Below are 23,158 nucleotides of genomic sequence, written 5' to 3' on the forward strand. Positions count from 1 at the left end.
CACTCCCTTGTTATCAGCCCCAGTCTGGCCCAGGAGCCCCACATCTAGATTCTTCCAAATTCTACACAGTTTATATTAATGGCTCCTTAATGACTCCTCCCCAAAGTTAACCAAACTGATTTTTTAAAAAAGATTTATTTATTTATTTATTCATGAGAGACACAAGAGAGAGAGGCAGAGACACAGGCAGAGGGAGAAGCAGGCTCCATGCAGGGAGCCCGATGTGGGACTCGGTCCTGGAACTCCAGGATCATGCCCTGAGCCAAGGCAGATGCTCAACCGTTGAGCCACCCAGGCGTCCCATAAACTGATTATTTTTAATGAGTATGTTTCAAGGAAAATATCTGCACTTAAATAAAAGGTCCACTGATGGAACGGTACACTTAAAAATGATGAACAAGGTAAATTTTATGTGTATTTCACCATAATTTTCCAAATATCTAATTGAAAGCATTACAGAATATGCTAGATAGAGTATCAAAATATCAAATACAGATAGTTTGGTATATTATAGCACGTGATACAGGATACAAATTCAGCATAATGAAAGTTGCTTATAGCCAGATAAATCAATGAACCACTACATCAACCTGCATCCACTAAAAAATTAGCATTTGTAGGACACCTGGGTGGCTCAGTGGTTGGGCAGCTGCCTTCAGCTCAGGTCTCAGATCCCAGGATCGAGTCCACATTGGGCTCCTGTGAGGAGCCTGCTTCTCCCTCTGCCTATGTCTCTGCCTCGCTCTCTGTCTCTCATGAATAAATACATTTTTTTTAAAAAGTAGTATTTATTTAAAAATTAGCATTTTATTTATTATTGCAGAAAACAGTAACTTTTTAAGACCAAACCAAACCAAACCACAATCACAATTCTTTAGCTAGACTTGCCTTTTCTTTTATAAACTCACATTAGTTACCAGGACTTGAGGATGATTTTGTTGTACGTAAGTAATCTCTGTACTGAGGTATAAAGACATTGCATCACATTAATTATTTCTGTACCTGTCACTAGTCTACACTGTAAGAACAAAGTCTTGAAAATGGAACAGATCCATCTAGTGACACAGTCCAAGAGTGTGAAGAGTAAGAGATTAGCTGAGTGCCATTTTCTACCTAGCCAGTTAAAATTCTGTCCATGAGCTGCCAGAAGGTAGAAAAGGAATGAATTAGCATGAGACACATAAGTTAAAATTTAACCCTGACTTCGGACTGAAGGAATACGCATTTGACCTGAAACAGAACATTCAAAAAACACACATTTAAGAGTGAAAAGTTAATTTCTACAATTTCAACTAACACACAGTTAGGCAGAAAAAGGCCAATGCTTCAAAAACTGTCTAAAGGAATTCTTTTCACACAAGATCATTAAAATTGCATTCATCTAAATAACTCATTCTACCTTTTAAATAACTCATCTGGATCTCACTACTTGGTATGATGAAAAGTCCCACTGCAAGTATCAAAAGTATAAAAATTCTCAGTATCTGCAAAACTTAATGGAAACTTAAAACTGATAACTTGGGACTAACTCAGTCTGCCTTTATGGTTTACAGCAAGAAGCAGAGCTGCACTTTTTCACTTGTCTGAATGCTTCTTTAAGAGAACATATTTCTAGCTCACAGGCTCATCGTTTCACAGCAAATAAAGTACAATCACAAGTGAGAATTCCACTTTGAAAACAGCACTTGCCTGCTTGCTAAGTTAGTAAAAATTTATATTAAATGACCAATTTGGGGGAAGAGTCCCTTTATTTGATTAGCAGGCTTTCCCAGTGTAGGGTGATCTGTTTTTTTCAAGCATATAGTTGAAAAACAGAAGACTGAGTACCCAAGTTAAATGTTATCAGTTACAATGCCAGCTGAGAAAGAAGCATGCACTGCTTACACCATCATGCCCCAAAATGTGTTTCCCCCGAACACTGGATTTCTAGGGTATTAAAAGGTGATGTATGCGATAGATAAATGCTAGCGGTATTTTTCTCTAAACATTTAATAGGGTAGAATGTATTAAATAGGCAAACAGTATGCTACCACGCAATAACCTGCCTTTAAGAACTGGTCGATCATAGCCAAGAATACCAGGAGGCAAGCATGAAGCCACATGACCCACATGTGTGACATAAAATTTGGTGCTTAGAGAATGTTTACCAGCTAACCATGATTGTATATTCAATGTATGGATCAAGTTGTGTGACCACTCAGTGCAGTGATTAAAGTGTCTGTTTTACCATCTGGGGCAATACATTGGTATATTATACATTTATAAATGTTCCATGAACAAATAAGTTTGGCAAATGCTAGTATATATGCCAAAACCTGAAATACGGATTGAAATAACTGACAGAAAATGCTGAGATGATGTCTTTACTAGGGAATTTACTAACTTATATTACTGAAAACATTTGCCTTTTAGAATGTTACAACTTTAAGAAAAATTATTACAAATGAGTATTACTCCTTAATCATCTAATCCCCAAAGAAACCTGTATTGTAACACAGAACACATATTAATTAATCTAGATGTATCAGGGATGTTATCAGCAGGAAACAAAAAACACACACAAACTTGATGGTAGCAATTCCAAGAACTTTACAAGGGCATGGGCAAGACTCGGGACCAACAAGAGATAGTACAGTACCCCAGGGCTTGCAATACTGGGAAGTGGTAACCAGCCTGCTCTGAAGCAGGCAAGGAAAGGGGAGTGGTTCCAGGTGCCCAGAAAAGGTAACTGTATGCAGACGGCCCCCTGAGAGAAGCTACAGGACTCAGGTAGAAGGTGCCCTAGGGACTCCATAGGGAGAAGGCCAGGGAAATAAACACCCCAAATCTGTTTTTCTCCCACCTACAAAACATCTTCCTGTCCTTCAAACTGCCTACTCCAATCCAAAGCCAAAAAGCAAGGAAGCCTGTCAAAGTTGTGCATAAAAGCCAAAGAACAAGGTGCAGAAGGAGACCTGCAGAGCAAACAGCCACTTGATGTCCATTTCAGCTTTTCTTCCTTCTTGTCTTTAAGGACAAGTAAAGAACGCCCAAGAGGTGAACCTTTTCAGTACATGTCTTTAAATGACTGAATTATAAAGTCTCTCAATAACCAAGAGCTTCCTATAATCTGTATAGAAGCAGCTTTACCCAAATCTGGGCCAAAGGTTACATCTGCATTTGGCAGAACAAAGTTCTTCAAGTTACTAATACCAATTTAAATCTGACCCCAGATTTGAGGCTAGCTAATAAACTATACAACTCTCCTTTGATCTGCATGGTACAAAAACTCTCCCTGCGGTGTGTTTAATTTTTGTGAGCAAGAGAACAGTTCAAACAACTTTCTCAGTTTAAATTCTACAGAGGTTTGCATAAAACCCCAAGATGAAATCATGGTACAAATAAAAAAAAAAGCCCCTTGAATTGTTTTTGACCATATTTCCTAACACAGATATTTCTCACTAGGTTTTTTTTAATTTTTAGATTTTTTTTTTTTTAAAAAGACTATGTGTTTATTCATGAGAGACAGAGAGAGAGGTAGAGGCAGAGAGAGAAGCAAGCTCCATGCAAGGAGCCCTATGTGGGACTGGATCTCAGGACTGCGGGATCACACCCTGAGCCAAAGGCAAATGCTCAACCTCTGAACCACCCAGGCATCCCCTCACCAGGATTTCTTTCTTTTTTTTTTTTTTTTTCAGGATTTCTAAATAAAGAATTATTCCATACTTCCAAGATTCCATTAAATGATGTCCAAAAATAGGCAAAATTAACCTATAGTTATACAAGTCAGAAGAGTGGTTACTTTTGATGGCAAGAGGACTTCGGCCAAGAAGAGGCATGAACAAACTTGTGAGGTGCCACCAGAAATGTTCTGTATCTAGATGTTTTCCATCTTGATAAATTCTGATGCATATGGAGAATCACTGAGTTGTACAATTAAGATTAGTACACCTTGCACACTGTTGAGGTTTATGGTATCTCCATTTAAAAAGAAATAGTTACCCTACTGAAGGACTTCCACAATTACCTATTCAGCAAGTATCTTGAGGTAGATGTGTGGGGTAGGTGGTTACCAGAGGTCAGCAAATGGGTCCATGGGCACTGGCCTCCTGCCTAAGTGGAGTTTGCCTGGATCGCAGCCACCAGCTGCTCCGACACTACAGCTGCAGGGCCTAGGACGTGCAACAGACACCGGGAAACGCAAAGCCTCAGTATTTTCTACGTGATCCTTTAAGACAAAGTTTGTCAACCCCTGACTCCAACTTCAAATAATATATTTAAAGTGTTTCTTTTTAATTAGTCCAGAGGCAGCCTGGGTGGCTCAGTAGGTCAATTGTCTGCCTTCGGCTCAGGTCACGATCCTGGGATGCTGGGACGAAGCCCCACATCAGGCTCCTTGCTCAGCAAGGAGTCTCCTCCCTTTCTCTCTGTCTACTGCTCTTGCCTACCTGTGTACGCGCACACTGTCACATAAATAAATCTTTTAAATAAATAAGTAAATAAAATAAAGATTAGTCCAAATCCACCTCACTTAAACACCGAAGTAACAGGAAGGAGACTCAAAAGACAAAACTGCTAAGGCAAATTACTCCATCTGCCGCCACCAAGAATTTCATAAAACTCTCACATGGAAGTGGCAGTGTTCTTTGGCCTTGAGCTGCTGAGAGCCATAGGTTTATTGTAAAACATAAAAAATCAGCATTTTATTTGTTCTTACACAATGCTAATTTAATTTGGTATCTCTTATTTTAAAAATAGAAGCATACAATTTTTTAGAAAAAATTAAAAATTTTTGGCATATTACAAAAGTGAAAATCGAGCAACACTGATAGATATTCCTCCAAGGGAACAACGAGCTGAAGTGACTCCGGCACCACTGAGGGTAAACATCAGCTGACATTTCACACTAGCCTGCACTGTCCCATTATGACGAGTTGAGACAAAATGAAACACTGCTTCAATTTGGCCAATATGAAAATCAGGAAAATAAAACACAGAGGGTCAGGTTTCCTTAACGCTCAGCTCACTCACTACTGATAGTCATGGGCATGTGAGTTTATAACCTTAAGTTTAATCAATGGCTGCAAGGGAAAACAGCAGAGCAGAATGAAAGCTATCCAAGGACCAAAAAGGGCAACAGTTAAGCTGATGCTTGCAAATATCAAGTGCTGGGGAGCTCCCTCTTATCTTCCCAGCGCCCCTACTCCAGTCTCAGGGCACTTCTGTTAAAAAGCTTCTTTGTCCTATTTTTGCAACCTCTCGTAAGTCTATCTGTATTCCAAAAATAAACATTTAATAAAAAGAAAACTATTGTTTCCTTGCGCTGATTAAAAATGTGTCTTCCTGGGCAGCACAGGTGGCTCAGTGGTTTAGTGCCGCCTCTGGCCCAAGGCCTGATCCTGGAAACCTGGAATCGAGTCCCACATCGGGCTCCCTGCATGGAGTCTGCTTCTCCCTCTGCCTGTATCTCTGCGTGCGTGTGTGTGTGTGTCTCTCTCATGAATGGATAAATAAAATCTTAAAAAAAAAAAAAAAGCGTCTGCCTTCCTATACCTTAGTTGGTTCTTAACTATAGGACAAGTTTACCCCCTTTTCTGCCAGAAAGTTCCACCCTTATCCACAGCTCTCTTGCTCAGATCCCCACCAAAAGTATCCTTTCTTTCAAGGATGACAGAAAGAATAAGATTTTCACATTTCTTGTCCTATACAATATTCAATCAGCAAATATTTATTGAGCACCCACCACTAACTAAGGTACTGTTCTAGATTCTGAGTATCTAACACTGAACTATGTTCTTATACCTTGTGGAACCTATACTAAATTTATGATGTCTAATAATGTAGCATAAGCTTTCATTAGACCCTGTAGCGGCCATATTATACTATTAATTTTATTGCACATATAGCCCACTCAATTCCCTAATCCTTCCTCATATATGCATTGCTCAGACTATATACTCAAGCAACAGGGCCACTGGATTCAATTTTTCCTTTCATCCTTGCTAAATATTTTTTTTAGAATCTTTTTTCTTTCAGCCAAGAACTTCTAGAATGCCAATGTCTTTTCTACCTTAACACACACCCTACCCTTGTTGTCTGTAAATATGATAAACCTCTCCATAAAGTCAACCAAATTAGTCATTAAAATGTTTAACAGGACAGCAATGAGGTGACTAAGAACCCCATGACATCTCACTAGCATCCACCCAGATAGACATGGACCCATTATTCAATACTCTGTGGCATCCCGCACTCAACCAGCTATGAATCCACCTGACTGTATTATCATATGAACATCTGTCCACAAGAAAATTATTGGGCTTAAGTCAAACATCCTTCTAAAGTACAGTATATTTACCAATTTTCCCTAATCATCTTAGGGAAAAAAGGAGGATTTACTTATTTTTTTTAATGGGAAGGTAACAGTTAAAAAGGAAGACCAATGTAAGAAGAGCAGGTCATTATATAGCTTCCAAAAGTAAACCAGAAACCTTTAAAAATGCTAGATATATTTTTGAGAAGAAAATAAGTTTGTGGGGAAATGGGAATCATGCCATTGTTGCAAAACAAAAAGCTGTCTTTAAAACAATTTATATATATATACAAAAACAACCAATTTATATAGCTAGATGAACTTTGACACTATGGCTTTGGCCATGGTACAGTTGAACACAATTAGCAAATTTAATCACCGGAAACCATTTTCTATTGTTAACACCAAACGACTTTCGACTTTCCCCTCCCCCCACCGAAATAAAAGCTTTTTGCCTCCAATACAGTCACTGGTGGTTATTAAAAAATGGAAAGGCCTTTGAATCTCAACAAGTATATTTGAACTCTGTAAGTTCTACAATTCATATTAGGGAGTCAAGTTGAACTCCTATTTGAAAATGTTAATATATATGAATAAGGCATAAAGCATGACACACAAGTTAATCTTCAGCACTTGGAATTGAAATCGCATAACAAGATAATTCATGAATATGGTAATAATTGTTCTCTGGCACAAAATCTGAAAGCATGTTACGCATTTTAAGCAAATTTTACATTTTAAGTAAACTTCCTGAGTATCATCTTCAAACTTTAGAATTAACATCCGGCACAAGTCATTATACAGACACAGTCTGGGATTTTTGACAATTTGGCAAGAGTGGGATAACAGTTGACTTTCTCCCCCTCACTAAGGAGAAAAGTTTTACCCAACAACAATGCAAATGAGTTTATGCGAGGCACAAAGGACAGTAAGAAAATAAACTATTAACCAAATCTTTGGACCTCTTATGTCGAGAAGGGTCATTAAATGTTGCTGAAAATCAATTAACAGTGTTTAATTAACAGTTGATTAAAGCCAGGTTATTATTATTCATACCTTCTTTTTAGCCCAGTAGATGTTAAATAAATCTTTCTGGAAAGTAACAAAATGAGACTTACTACTCAATGGTCTAAATTAGTCCTTCTTCACTAAACTCCCAAAGCCAACTGAAATAGTATTATTTCAATGCTAAAGTAATTAAAGCACAACACCTCACCCCGTCTGGTGACATGTATGAAACTACAAGGTTTCTATTTAATTCCGTGAAGTCATGTTTACAAAAAGTGGACTTGTGTCCTAGCATACTATATCCAATTTGCTCTAATTCTTCTGCTCTCAAAATTGACACTTTGGGATTTGTATAATGTTAACCTCCAGAGCAATTTCTTTCCCTCCCAGTTGCTTACCTGAATATATTTCCGCTGTGTTTCATCATTTAAAACATGTGCAACATGCTTAGAAAAAATCTTTTCTCTACCAGTTCTGGCATGGATACCAACCATGGTGACACCTATGGGCCAAGGGGCATTTCCAATGGCCATCTGAAGATAAGCATCATTAGCCTAAAAAAAGAAAGTTCAGGAGATCAGAAAAGCAAAAAATACTGGGTTGGTCCCAATTTGTAAAATATTTCACAGCCCTTTGTGACATAATTTTCATCCATCTCTTGAGCATGTTGAAAGTATTACCATTCCCATTATTCAAACAAAAGAAATTAAAATAACGAGGTGATAGACTGCCCTGCCCCAGACCACAAATGTCCGTGGAAAACCAGAAACCAAAGCTAATCCTGTGAGTAAAAAGACAAACATTCCTTTGCAGCCTTTGTGCGCTGGAAATTAATGCATTTCAGATCTGGAATTACCAGGTAGGTAATTTGATGCACTGACAAAAACTCTAGTTCAGTGTCCTTTAGACCCAGTCTTCTCCACAGGTGGTCACAAGTACAAGATGGAGGCCAACTGGTTTTTCACGATCCAACCTGCTAAACCCACTGCCGACTAAACCCACTGCCCGCACGGCAGTGCAGGCCTCTGAAAGCAGTGGGGGCTCTGTGAGCTGGGACTATCACACCGGGTCCACAGCAGATGTGTAAACAGAGATTAAATACTAACCCTCAAGTCGAATAGTTACAGGATGAGATCGGTTCACTTTGGCCCCTCCACCCCTCCCACCTGCCAAGAACCTTAAAATAAAAGCTGCAAAACGTAAAAAATAGAAACCAATCAAGACAAATGGCCCTCTTTCTAAACCAACCCTGGCTACCTATGAGGGGGAAAAAAGAATAAAAGAGAACTCAAGTAAATTCTGAAAGACCCCTAGAACTTTGGAGAGGCTCATACAGTCAAGTCTTGAGGAGATTTTAATTTCAAAAATCAAATTCCTATGTGATTGATATGTAGAGTTGATTTTAAAAATCAGGGGCTACAAATAGGTTACCTGGAAGATCATTTTCTACCCTGAAGACAAATTTGAATTTGCTCTCTTCAGTTTTATAAGGCTTAATTTTAAAAGAGCACATTACACACTTTTATCACAGATTCTGATTTGTGTCAATTTTAACACTGGATATTAACTGATAAAATTTCCAATATTTAGTTTCCCCAAACATCTTTTGAGAAAGCTATCCAAATAGGTTATTAAAGTCTCTTGGTTCTTCTGCAGTTTACACAAAATAAACTCACTTGCTTCTCAAATATGAAAATGCAAAGAGTAACAAAAGGGAAGGCATGCTGGCTAGTAGACAAGTGGCTTGATCTTTCTGCAGTGATGGTGACCATATCTACCTATTCCAAGGCAACTGCCTTTCCTAAGTTACCATGCAACTAATAGAAACTACCCAAGAATAAAATTTATGGGCGTAAAACAAAAACATTTGCTCTGACAAAGCTAACTAGACCTCAGAGGGAGTAAAATCACTACTTGAGCCTCATTAGCACAAGGCTCCTGTCAACCGGGAATGCCAGCTAACCCTCTAAGTACAGATACTCAAAGGAGCACAGGGATAAGCACTGGCACTCCTGCTTTTCTGGCAGAGCCCCATATACTGTTCTGGAAGGGTCAGTGGAACAGCTGCACTGCAGCTCCTTAGTCCTACACTCTTGAGAGCCACTACTACTAGAAGCTTCCCTCTTCAGAGTCTGCTTACGGGCCAGACGCACAGGCACATTTCCAAGCCCCACTACTGGTACAGCAGGCCATTCTCTTTACATTCCCCTGCACCAAACTGACAGCCTTCCACTCCCCTTTCTGAACTCCACCCCAGGAGTGCTGGGACACGGGAGCTCGTCCCACTGCTGCAACCTCCTAGAGCCCATTCAGGACTAAAGACACCAAAGGCAAAGGGAAAAGTCTTCCCTAACAAGGGGGTCTGCTGTTGTTGCTGTTCTGAAATAGGAGAGATAAATTCTGGCAACCTTACTTGGAACATTTTCTCATACAAGCATAAAGGGTGGTGAAATTCCATTGTATCGTTAGTACAATAGTTTAGCTATATTACGGATTAAGTAGGCTTTTATAACTGGCCTGGGAAACTAATCTACATAACATTGTTTCTATGGGAAAATTTGTTCCAAGCCATAATCTTGAACAATCTTTGAAATCCAATCTCATTCATGAAATGAACATTGCCAATATCCAGTTCATGCTCTGAAGATTTTTACACCTACCTTAAAAATGACTAAAAAAACCAATGTGGTCAGAAAAGTTTATTCTCAATGCCTTAATAATCAAGCTGTCAATGATTTAGAAAATAAAAGGTTTGAGGGTTTTTTTGTTTGTTTTTTTACTAATTCATTTCACATTTATTCTTAAAGCTCCTGTGTAAAATACTTCCACATCAAATGAACATATTATACCACAACCTAGATAAGCTCATAATCGTGATACTGATGGACAGCATGGTAATGTACCTTCACATATTCTCTCTGCAACATGAATTTAATAATATCTGTTATGGATTCTTTAATATCAGCAGGAAGATTCTGGAAAATAAAAAAAAGAATATTTTTGAAAGCTGTGTATGGTTACAGACTGCATTTATTCTAATTTTTTATACTCTGTTTTTTAAAAACTCAGTTAAATAAAAGCATTTTTCAAGGAAACTTACCCTTTTCCGTAGCTTTCTGAAAAGAGGTCTGAGATAGGATTCAGTCTGTTTTTGAGTAGCACTGTTCAGTTTGCCCTGTACACTGCGCTTCACATAATCTTCTCTGGCATTCAACTCTTTAGCCCAAACACCCAGGAGAAACTGTTGAAAGAATGGGTAAATTTAGACGACAGTGCCCCCCAGTGGTTCAAAAAGTTTAAAAGTTCTCTAACATACTGAACAATATATTATCATCTTCAGAATAAATTTTTTCTAATTAAAATATCAATATTTAATTAATGAACTATTTCTGCTTATTTTGTCATGTATGTTTTTTAGTGCCTTTGGCAAGTCACAAACTTCCCTATTCTACATAGATATGTAGAATATACACATATTCCTAGCTCAAAGATAATCAATTTCCCCCTAACAAAGACTATCAAATTCCAAAGGTAATTTTTCAACAGAAATAAACTTTTACTCGTATTTCTACTAAAATTCAACCCACCTAGATTTATTCACTGTAATACCATATGTGTTGTTATAATACATAGGGGGCATACCCCATAGATACCACAGGATTGGTTCTAGACCATTGTGTTAATGAAGTATCACAATAAAGTGAATCAAATGAATTTTCTAGTTTACTAGTGCATTTAAAGTTATGTTTATACTATAAACTATTAAGTATATGATAGCTTTATGTCTAAAACCAAAAAACAGCAACAAAAAAACAACAAAAAACCAATGTATGTACCTTAACTGAAAAATACTTTAATGTTGGAACACCTGCCCGGGTAGCTCAGTCAGTTAAGCATCTGACTCTGGATTTCAGCTGAGGTCACGACCTCAGGGTCAGAGGTCACGAGAGAAGGCCCCTGTGTCAAGCTCTACGCTGGGCATGGAACCCCTGCTTGAGATTCTCTCTCCTCCTCTCCCTCTTCCCCTTCCCTCCCCTTAAAAAAATACTTGATTGCTAAAACATGTTCATCATCATCTGAGTTTTCATGTCCTAATCACTGATCACAATTCACCATCACAAACACAGTAATAATGAAAAGGTTTGAAATACTGCAAGAATCACGAAAACTTAAAAGACAGACACAAAGTGAACAAATGCTATTGAAAAAAGTGCCGATACACCTGTTCAACAGATGATGGCCACAAACCATCAATTTGAAAAACAACAACAACAACAAAACAAAAAACCCAAAACAACAACAAAAAAAACACCAAAGAAAACTTCATTATTTGCAAAGCACAGTAAAACCAAGCACTATAAAATGGGGTATGCCTCTATTTGGACTTTCAATTTTTGTAGTAGAGATGATAATTCAATTAAATACTCCCATTAAAGCACCAGACTAAAGGAGAAAGAAGGAAAACAAAGAACAGAAATAAAGAAACTATAGGGATCCCTGGGTGGCGCAGCGTTTTGGTGCCTGCCTTTGGCCCAGGGTGCGATCCTGGAGACCTGGGATTGAGTCCCATGTCGGGCTCCCGGTGCATGGAGCCTGCTTCTCCCTCTGCCTGTGTCTCTGCCTCTCTCTCTCTCTCTCAATCATGAATAAATAAATAAAATCTTAAAAAAAAAAAAAAAAAAAGAAAAAGAAACTATAACCCCTCCACCCTGCCCTGGAAAACTACCCTGGTGCCCCTAGGGTTTAAAGGCATCAAGAGCACGGATTCTATCAGTAGGTAAACAGGGAAGTTGGCAGAGCATATACCCCCCTAGTGGCATTACCTACAAGTAGCCTCTGAGGATCCTGATGACTAATATGCTGTATTCAAACTGTTAATAAGTAGAAAGCACTTCTTACATTTAAATCTCTTGGCCTGAACACACATGGTTTGTGAGTAAATGCTAAAATGAATCTGGCATTTGCACACACTCTCCCTAACCAAGTAAAGCAAGAAATGCTGAGAAAGATGGACTGAGCTCACCAGAGCAGGAACCTGCAGCTATCTGTAGAACTGAAAATGAACAGTCTCTGAAAGGTTGCTGATGTGTTTGCATTTTGCCACTGCCAAGGTCTCCCTACCTCCTTCCTCTCCTTGCTGTCATCACCATTCATAAAAGCTTCTGGAACACTCTCCTCTCACTGCACTCCCTCCTGGAGGGTTTTTTAAAAAAATTTTTCAACTCCCCACACTCTTTGTTCATTCCACTGCTGTGATTCTTCTCTGTGTGTTTACATTAACAAGTCAGTTTTAAAGTGCTACAGTGAAGTAAATATATGTTTCCTTTGAGTAACCTCTATATACCAGTGCACAGCAATACCATGAACCATGTGTATGCACAAAGCATGCTTATTGAGGGATTCCCTGTCCTGTCCTTAATCCTTACATCATCCAAAAATTAAAGACCAGTTTTGAACCAACTCAAATGTCTTCCTCCTTTCCCACTCTGAGATCACATACCTTAAGGAACTTCGTAATGATGTCCATGTCTTTATGATCATCGCCTTTTCCTAAAGACTCACCCAATGCCTGCAGAAAAACAATGCTTCCATTCATTAGTAAAGAGCAACAGCTGAATAGATATTCTCAACACCATTCTGAACACGAATATTTATTACATATACTAGTTTCTGTTTTTAAAAAACCTGAAAGAATTTCCAAATAAGTTAAAAAAAATAAGAAAACACCAATTGGTCATTAAGATTTAGAGAAATTATCTTCTATGAATCAAAAGACAAAAAAAAGAGGCTTAGGGAACTAATGGATAGATTTATTTTCAAGAGAAAAAAACTGTCCTAGAATTAGGTCATGATGATGGGCATCAACCTGCAAATATACTAAAAACCAGTGAATTGTATATTTTAAATGGGTAAGTTGTCAAATAAGTGAGTATCTCAATAAGGCTATTTAAGAAAAACGAAAGCCCATGGGATGCCTGGGTGGCTCAGCAGTTGAGCATCTGCCTTCGACTCAGAGCATGATCCTGGGGTTACAGGATCGAGTCCCTTATCGGGCTCCTTGCATGGAGCCTGCTTCTCCTGTCTCTGACTCTCTCTGTATCTTTCATGAATAAGTAAATAAAATCCTTAAAAAAAAAAAAAAAAAAGGAAAAATAAAAGCCCCGAAGTGGTTGCTCACACTATTTTTGTCAAATTTAGGGTCCAGATATAGGTGCTGGTGGGGTGGGAGGAGGAGCACAATTAAAACAACTGTGATCTCATGGACAGTGCAGCCAGGAATGAAAAGAAACAGAAAAATAACAGTTTAGGTTTTCTTAAGAAGAAGAAGCTTTCAACTAAGCCATTAATTTGTGCTTGAGGTAGATATTTAGACAGTACAACACTGTTTTTTAATTATGATTACATGTATCACTCCATGTTCAACACACTGGCAAAAATGAGAAAGCAAGATACTGCCAACTGTTGGCAGTGATGTGGGAATAAAAGGCACACATGCACGGCTGACAGGGATGTAGACTGGTACAGCCAGTCTAGAGAGCAACATAAGAGTACTTGGACAAGTCACATACATATAAATCAGCCATCCGGCTTCTGAGTCCGCAGGGGTTACGTACAAGATTGTTCATAACGAAGTTGTGCGTGGCAATAAGGAGCTGGGAGCAGCCCAGCTCTCACTACAAGGGAATAGAGAGTAAAAGGCAGTGCATGCCACAAAGTATGAAATGCTACTATGTACCAGTTAAGACCGCAGGTTCAGATATACAAAAAGCATCAAGGATGAATCTTAGATACAGTGCCAAGCAGAAAAAAGAAACATAAAATTAAAAAAACAAAAGAAAGAAGAATTTCATAATATCATTTATGTCTATTAACAACACAAGCATACAAAACACTACTGGTTTTACAAGACCACCAACAAATAAAAGGACGCACAAACATACCAGAATAATTACTTTTGAGGGAAGGATAGAAGGTAGTATGAGTGAAGAATGAGGGAAAAGGGAGTGAATAAGTAAAAACATGAAATTAAAAAAAAGGCCTTGGTAATGCCCACAGATCACAGTAGTGTGCTCTAAACGGAACCATCTGGTGAACTCAAGCATCTGCCCCAGGGAATGAAAGATGTGATGGGGTAAGGAGATCAGGTGGGTATAGAGATTACCTCTAACTCTTCGATTGTGGTGTTTTCTTCATGAACTTTCAAATCATTCTGTGTGTCTTCCTCTCCGGGTTCCTGACCCCCCACAAGCTCATTGAGGTACTGCTGGTCAATCTTATCCAGAGCTGCTTTCAGATCATTCCTCAACCCCTGAGAAAGGAGAAAAAATACAACTACTATGAAATTTCACTGATGTTCCCCTTAAGATTTTTCACTACTAATAAGTACAATTCTTTTTTTTTTCTTCTATAAAGGAATTAAGTGCTTAGAAAAACTAGAGACTCCAGTAAGATTTCAATTTATTATGCAGCTATCATCACTGTCCAGTCAAAATTATAACGAATAGATTTAAAAGAATGTATACACAATAGCTACTCTGTTCAGAAAACCAAAGCATGTGTGTGATCCAAATGAGAATATTCCTAAATGCTGGAATTTTCTAATTCGGTCTAGTGCAAGTGACCAGGGATCCACCAGAGCCCTCAACTCATTTTCCCAGTTTACTTAAAATGTCTAACCTCACCACAACTACTCTGAATTTCTTTAACATTCAGCAAAGTCAATAGTAAGAAACTGGTGTCTCATCTACATCCTAGGCTTTCACTAGATTTCTAATAAACCAGCAAATTCCACTTTCTATTCAAATCCAGTTTCTGACCATTTGATAAAAAGAGAAGCAGCCTTAAAGCTGTACCCATACTTTACATCATGTACAAAACTATCTCAAAAAGGTTCAAAGATGTACATTTAAGAGCTAAAACAATAAAACCCTCAGAAGACTACACATGGGAAAAGCTTCATGATACTGGATCTGGCCATCATTTCTTGGACGCAACACCAAGGCACAGGCAAAAAAAAAAAAAAAAAAACCCCAAAACAAAACAAAAAATAGATAAGTTGGGGTTCGTCAAAATTAAGAACTTTTCTGCAAAGATACTACCCAAGAGTGAAAAGATAACCTGTGGAATGGGAAAAATACTTAAAAGTCACTAATATGATAACGACTGATATATAGAATATATAAAGAACTGTTATAACAACAAACTTCACTAAAAATGGGCAAAGGTCTTGAATAGAGGACCATGTGTAAAAGGCCAATAAGCAAATGAAAAGATGCTTAACATCACTAGTTATTAGGGAAATGCAAATCAAAACCACAATAAGGGGGCACCTGGGTGGCTCAGGTCATGATCCTGGGGTCCTGAGATTGGGCCCTGCATCACTGAGCTCTCTGTTCAGCAGGGGGTCTGCTTCTCCTCCCTCTGTCCCTCCCCCCTGCTCCTCCTTCTCCCTCTCAAATGAAGAAAATCTTAAAACACACACACACACACACACACACACACACACACACACAAGCATGCACGAAGAGACCACTTCCAACCCATCAAGGATGGCTACGATCAAAATAAGCAGTGCTAGCCAGGATATGGAGAAATGGACTCCTTCAGTGCTAGAAATACAAAATAGTGTAGTTGCTGTGAAAATGTATGGCAATCACCTCAAAAAGTTACATGTGCCCACATCAAGACACATTCTAATTAAAATATCAAAAGGTAAAGACAAGGAGAGAATATTAAAAGTAACAAAATAGAAGCCACTTGTGTACAACGGCACTCCCATAAGACTATCAGCAGATTTTTCAGCAGAAATCTTGCAGGATAAAAGAGGGTAGTGCATAGTATATTCAAAGTGCTGCAAGAAAAATCTTCCAGCCAAGAATACTCTACGTCACAAAGTCATCATTCAGAACTGGAGGAGAGATAAGAGTCTCAGACAAGCAAAACTAAGCGACTTCATCACCACTAAATCAGCCTTACAAAGAATGTTAATGGACCTTTTTTAAGCTGAAAAGGGTGCTAATTAGTAACAACATATGAAAGTATAAATCTCACTGGAATAGGTAAATATAAAGGTAGTAGATTGATCACTTAGAAAGACAAATGTAGTAAAAATAACTATGATTACAGTAATTAAAGGATGCATAAGAAAAATATGTAAAATGTGACATCAAAAACATAAGATGTGCAAAAGTAGTAAATATGTAGAGCTTAGAATGCATTCACACTTAAGTTTTAAAATAGTCTGTTCCAATTATAAAATAAGTCACAGGAAGTCACAGGGATACACAGCATGGTGACTACAGTTAATACTGTATGGCCTACTTAAAAGTTGCTAAGGATAGATCTTAAAGTAAGATCACAAGAAAAAAAATTGTAACCATGTAGAGTGACAGATATTAACTACACTTATTGTGGTAAGCATTTCACAATATACACAAATATCAAATCACTAACGCAGTGTGTCAATTACACCTCAATTTTTAAAAAATTTACAAATAAACTCTTTGTTATCTGGGACAAGCTTGAGCAAGATTAAAATGCAGCAGGTTGTAATAAATTAATAGCTAGAAAATTTTTCAAGGAATAAAACATGACTAGTAGAAACACTGAATCACATATTAACAGCTCACATTAGTATTTTATTACTATCTCTTGATAAAAAAAGGAACTATGATATAGAAAAGAAGTAAATGTTGATACAATGAAGCATTACAAAAAACACTAAGAATTTAAGTTATGGTTTTAAACAGGATTGAAAAAATTTTTAAAAATTGCTGTAAACATTACAATGGAAGAACATTTTTGAAATTCATTTATGCTTAAAAGAAAAAGTTAAACAGAGAATGACTATATGATCCACCAATTCTACATGTGGGTATACATCAAAGAAGTGAAAGCAGGGACTCCAACAAGTATTTATAAACCTGTGTTCAAAGCAGCATTATTCACAATAGCTGAAAGGCAGAAACAACTCAAATGTCCATCGAAGCTAAATAGATCAACAAAATGTGATCCATATATACAAGAGAGTATTTTTCAGCTTTAAAAAGGAAGGAAATTTTTAAAATAAATAAATAAAAAATAAAAAGGAGATTCTGACATACACTGTCACATTGATAAACCACTAAGGTACTATGCAGTTGGAAGGCCAGTCCAAGGGAGGCTTCAGTGGACCTTGGCCACAGTCCACATCTAACTGCAATCACATGCAAGACTCCAAGCAAAAAAACTTCCCAGTTTACCCCCAAACTACAGAACCGTAACAGATAATAAATTATCTTAAGTTACTAAGTTTCAGGGTGGTTTGTTACAAACTCTGAGGACCAAAAAATATTTTATAAATTGTGTGAAGCTGTTCAGTTTTGGGGTGGTTTGTTACATAGCCATAGATCACCACACCTGTCTCTCAGGCCTCTTACTAAGCCCACAGAAGATCTGAACACTACCATGGCTGACATTTACCCAACATATAAAATGACTTTCCTTTCAGGAGCCCATGGAATATTCACCAAGCCAGACCATCTGCTGAGCTATGTAAGACCAGATCAGAGTCCTAAAAAACTAGAACTCTTAAGCTTTTAGAGAAAATAAAGTATCTCTTCAAAACCTTAGGATAGGAAAATAATTCTTACAAAAAACACCAAAAGCAATAACCATAAAAAAGAAATGGACTTCATCAAAATTTAAAATGTCTGCCCAACCAGAAGACACCATGAAAAGAACAGGTAAGCCAAAGACTATCAGAAAATCGTCACAAACATATAGCCATATATCTGACAAAGGATTCAGAATATAGAAAGAACTCCTACAGTTCAAAAGTAAAAGGGCAAACAACCCAATTAAAACATGAACAAAAGATTTTAACACACACTGCCCAGAGAAATATATGGGCAATAAAGTCTATGAAAAGATGCTCATTACCTTTAGTGAACAGAGAGCTGTAAAGAGAACCACAATGAAATACTACTACACAGGGATCCCTGGGTGGCGCAGCGGTTTGGCCCCTGCCTTTGGCCCAGGGCACGATCCTGGAGACCCGGGATCGAATCCCACATCAGGCTCCCGGTGCATGGAGCCTGCTTCTCCCTCTGCCTATGTCTCTGCCTCTCTCTTTCTCTCTCTGTGACTATCATAAATAAATAAAAAATTAAAAAAAAAAAAAGAAAAGAAATACTACTACACATACAAAAGAATGGTTACAATTTAAAAGACTTAAAATAACAAATGCTGATAACATTTGGAAATATTCAGCATTTTTTAAAAACTAAAGCATACATTTACTCTTACTATTCAGCAATTCTATTTCTAGGTTTTTACCAAGAGATAGAACACATTTACAAATGTTCATAGCAGTGTTATTCATAACAGCCCAAAGTTGAAAACAAATGGTAGTATATTCAACTATCAGCAGCAGCAAAAAGGAACTACTGATTTCTGCAGAAACAATGCATTTTGAAAATAAGCTCAGCAGAAGAAGCCAGACAGACTCTCATGACTCCATCTATATGAAATGCAGAACAAGCAAAATTAATCTACAGTGATAAGAATTTTGAAATGTGTTTGCACAGGCATTCAAAAGGAAAAGGACTAGCTAAGAAGGGGCACTGGGCACCTTGTGTGATGAAAACATTCTTTATCTTCCCAAGGGTGGTGGTTACATACTCAGTGGATTTGTCAAAATGCGCTGAACTATATGTATACTTAACATAGGCGCTTTTTATTATTATTTTTTAAGACGTTATTTATTTATTTGAGAGGTAGGGAGAGAGAGGGGGTGGGGGAAGGGTGAAACAGAGAGCACAAGAGCAGGGGGAGGGAGAAGCAGATTCCCTGTGGAGCAGGGAGCCCATGCAGGGCTCAATCCCAGGATCATGACCTGAGCCAAAGGCAGACCCTTAACTGACTGAGCCACCCAAGTGCCCCAAAATAGGTGCCTTCTAAAAAAAATTAAAGAAAACTTACATTCAGCAGTGGTAATCTGGCAAACTTTATTCTTCCATCTTTGCCTATAATAATGCAATTACTCCAACTCCATACTCTTCTAGTTTATGGGTACAGTGGTACTTCTCAAGTTTTGTCCTGACTTCTTACCTTGTTAACTTCTGGTGTGAGGATCTCGATTTTTCTTAAACGTTGAAAAGCATCATAATCAGTTTCTCCAAATAGTCTGATGGGTTCTCCTCTTTCTCTCAATCTTCTGATAACCTGTAAGAAGAAATAACAGTAACTCCTGTTTTTAGTAATAGTAACTCCTCTTTTAGGTGACTAAATACTTATTTTGAAATGTAGATAGAAAAAGTCAGTTTTTTAATTTTCCAAAAATGGATATAGTGAGTTACTGTCACACCTTAAAAAACCCTAACATGTCCAGGTTCTTTGGCTGTTTCAGCAAAGGCTCCATCTGAATAACAGAATACCTAAGAGAAACATTAAGATGGAAGGGAGGGAAAACTTTTATATACAGAAGGAAAATAAAGTCTGGAGTCAGCTGATAACTCACTAACCATAGCCTAGAGTCAGCACTGCAATACTACATTAAAACCAAACATCCATCAGAAGAAAAGTGATCAGGACAGGGCACATGTCAGGCTTCTGAGGGGCTGATAATACCGTTTCTTGACTTGGGTATTGGTTATATGGGTGTTTTTAAATAATCATCCATTATATTGCACATGCATGTTTTGTACATTCTTCCTATACATGTATCCATTTCATAAAAAGAAAAAATTGTAACAGCAAAAAATCAAGTTGATTCAAAAAAATTTTTTGTAAGTACAAGAACTTTTTCTGGAAACATACACAGTAGCACAGAAACCACTGGTAGAACTCCTACTGAGTTACCCAAAGTATTCAAAAGCAACTTAAGAGGCCATCCAGTGCTAAGGCCCATCAATGTTGAAATGACCTCAAAACACCTCTACCAGGTGCCCAACTAACAAATGACAGGGACCACATCTCTTCATGCAACCCATCCCATTTTGGGGCAGATAGGTTTTACTTCTCAGAATAAACTAAAAACTCCGTCCCTCCAAATTCTACCAATTTATCTTCTACTTTATGAAACCTCAAGAATACGAAATTCTTGTTCAAGATTACAGCTATTGTCAATGGATTTTTTTTTTTTTAGGTCTAATATTCTTCAAGCTAGGTATTTCAGATTCCTTCCTCTAATTTTCACAGGATAGCACTTAAGAGTCCTCTGTCCTTTCCTCCCTTTCCTTTTGTTCAAAGTTCATTTTTGTTTTGTGACCCTCTGTATAGTTTGCATTCTCTACGTCACATGAGTATCTTTAAATTTTTGTTTTGGGGATCCCTGGGTGGCGCAGCGGTTTAGCGCCTGTCTTTGGCCCAGGGCGCAATCCTGGAGACCTGGGATTGAATCCCACATCGGGCTCCCGGTGCATGGAGCCTGCTTCTCCCTCTGCCTGTGTCTCTGCCTCTCTCTCTCTCTCTCTCTATCATAAATAAATAAAGTTAAAAAAAAATAATAAATAAAAAATAAATTTTTGTTTTGGCTTTTTAAGAAAAGTTACAGTTGATACTGACCAGAGTATAGACAAGCACTGTAGTACAAACTGGTACAATAGGTCTACAGAGCTCTGTGATGATATGTATCCCAAGCCACAGCAATGTACAGTCTTTAGTCACCAGACTCCAGAATCATGGTTCCCGCAACTTGTCCAAAAGGAACAATCATACATTAGTATGCACGCAATGACATCTGTATAAAGATGTTTATCTTACCTACGATTTATTTATATTAGGGAAATGCTGAAGCAATCAAAACGATCACTACTCTCTGGTTTTTAAAATAATGTTTTTAAAATATTACAGGAAATTACATAGCATAAAAATTATACAGATCTCTGTTTTGACCTAGAAAGAGATATTAAAAGTTACAAAATGTATATTTAAAATAATTTTGAAAAATAAGTATGATTTCTTCAAATATATATTTTAGAACAATGTGTTTACTTTTTAAAAGATTTTACTTATTCATGAGGGACAACACAGAGAGAGGCAGAGACCATAGGCCAAGGGAGAAGCAGGCTCCCTGTGGAGAGCCTAACGCAGGACTCATTCCCGGACGCGGGGATCACGGTGTAGGCCAAAGGCAGACACTCCATTGCTGAGCTACCCAGGCATCCCTAGAAAAATATATACATATATATATATATTTTTTTTTTTTTTTTGGAAAAATATATTCTTTTAAAAGTTTAAGGGTATCAAGAAAAGCAGAGATTAATTCAGAACCTCATGAACAAAACTGGCTAGCTGCTCAATATTTCAGTTCAACCAGACATATTATAGAGGCAATAATGACATAAAACTTATTGGAAAGAACTGGAGATAAATGCTCTTGAGATGGTTTTTTCATAAAATGCTCATAGACAAACTTACCTCTTGCCTGGAAAGAGTCATGGGTAACTTTTCCTCTGCCAGTTCAAGTTCTAGCACTGGATTCGAAGAAGTTAATGGTTTCTGGTCCTCTTCTTTTGGCTGTATCTGTATTAATAGCCAAAAGAAATCCTATTATTCAGCTTTTAAAACATAATAATACAGCTAATATTTATCATTCTGTGCATTAACTGGTCTTGGAAATTAAACATGTTTTAAATATTGAAGGTTTTCTAAATGTACCACCAAGGAAAAAGGTCCCAATAAATGTACATGCTTTTGAAAGCTCATCAAACTTCTCCATTTCAGAGACACAGGAGCAAACATGCACACAGGAGACTGCATTCTTGCTACTAAAAAATGACAGAAATATAATGGTTTACAAAATCAAAAACTTTTAAAAGGGCTGAAACTCAGACTCCTTTCTCCCTAGAGTATAAAGAATTTTATTTTCTTAAAAACAATCAACTTGCTTCTCTTTGAAAAAATCATCTTACGGGCTTCTCTGATCCTGTTTTAAATGATCCGATAAGCCATGGGTTATAAACGAAGACAAAAAAAAAACAAAAAAACAAAAAAACTGCTCTCCAAGAAACCTGTGAAGCCTCAGGCTCCTGCTTTATCCTGCCCTCCTTTTTGAAAGGCAGGATTCCAAGTGCACCAAAATCACTGCTGGACATGTAGAAACGCTCCAAAGGTATGGAGAATTTGCCCCCAGACTGAGCTATGGACCCCGGGGGGGGCGGGGGGGAATAACAGCACCACAACCTGACAATGGCAACCTTTCTACTCATGCGACACAGAGTACACATTTCTATACAAAAGGACCTGCAGGGCGAAAATTAAAATCTTTCCATGTGTTTTCTTGAGTCTGCTGCCCAGCTCACAGTTTAGGAAAATTAAGTTCAGCAACGTATAAGGTGTGCATGGTCTGGAAAAACATACTGAAACATGGTTTCCCATCTGATCATGAGACTAATCTAAAATGCCAAAAAAAAAAAGGTTAAAAACAAACAAACACAATGCAAACACGAAGGAAAAAACCTTCCATTAAGAAAGGCGACATGGTTGGGGCACCTCGGTGGCTCAGAGGTTGAGTGTCTGCCTTTGACTCAGGTCCTGATCCCGGGGTCCTGGGATCAAGTCCTTGCACTGCGTTCCCCGCAGGGAGCCTGCTTCTCCCTCTGCCTATGTCTTTGCCTCTCTTTCTGTGTCTCTCATGAATAAATACATAAGAAAGAAAAGAAAGAAAGAAAAGAAAGAAAAGAAAGAAAGAAAAAGAAAGAGAAAGAAGGAAAGGAAAGAAAGGAAAGAAAGGAAAGAAAGGAAAGAAAGAAAGAAAGAAAGAAAGAAAGAAAGAAAGAGAAAGAAAGAAAGAAAGAAAGAAAGAAAGAAAGAAAGAAAGAAAGAAAAAGAAAAGAGAAAAGAAAAGAAAAGAGAAGAAAAGAAAAGAAAAAGAAG

The 23,158-nt window shown here is 37.7% G+C and overlaps 1 protein-coding gene across 2 annotated transcripts in view; it reads right to left on the bottom strand.

Annotated features, from left to right (window-relative positions):
• PRPF18 (pre-mRNA processing factor 18) overlaps window positions 1-23,158 on the bottom strand; it is a 50,707-nt gene that overhangs the window by 7,551 nt on the left and 19,998 nt on the right. For both annotated transcript variants that reach the window (XM_041767388.1, XM_041767387.1), the window contains 7 exons: window positions 21,701-21,805; window positions 19,391-19,504; window positions 14,463-14,609; window positions 12,801-12,869; window positions 10,401-10,541; window positions 10,204-10,275; window positions 7,699-7,854 (listed from right to left, as the gene is read on the bottom strand). In XM_041767388.1, the coding sequence (XP_041623322.1) occupies window positions 7,699-7,854; window positions 10,204-10,275; window positions 10,401-10,541; window positions 12,801-12,869; window positions 14,463-14,609; window positions 19,391-19,504; window positions 21,701-21,805 (804 nt within the window). The remainder of the gene's footprint in view (window positions 1-7,698; window positions 7,855-10,203; window positions 10,276-10,400; window positions 10,542-12,800; window positions 12,870-14,462; window positions 14,610-19,390; window positions 19,505-21,700; window positions 21,806-23,158) is intronic.

This window comes from Vulpes lagopus, chromosome 8 (genome assembly GCF_018345385.1).
Source record: "Vulpes lagopus strain Blue_001 chromosome 8, ASM1834538v1, whole genome shotgun sequence".
Classification (NCBI taxonomy): Eukaryota; Metazoa; Chordata; class Mammalia; order Carnivora; family Canidae; genus Vulpes; species Vulpes lagopus.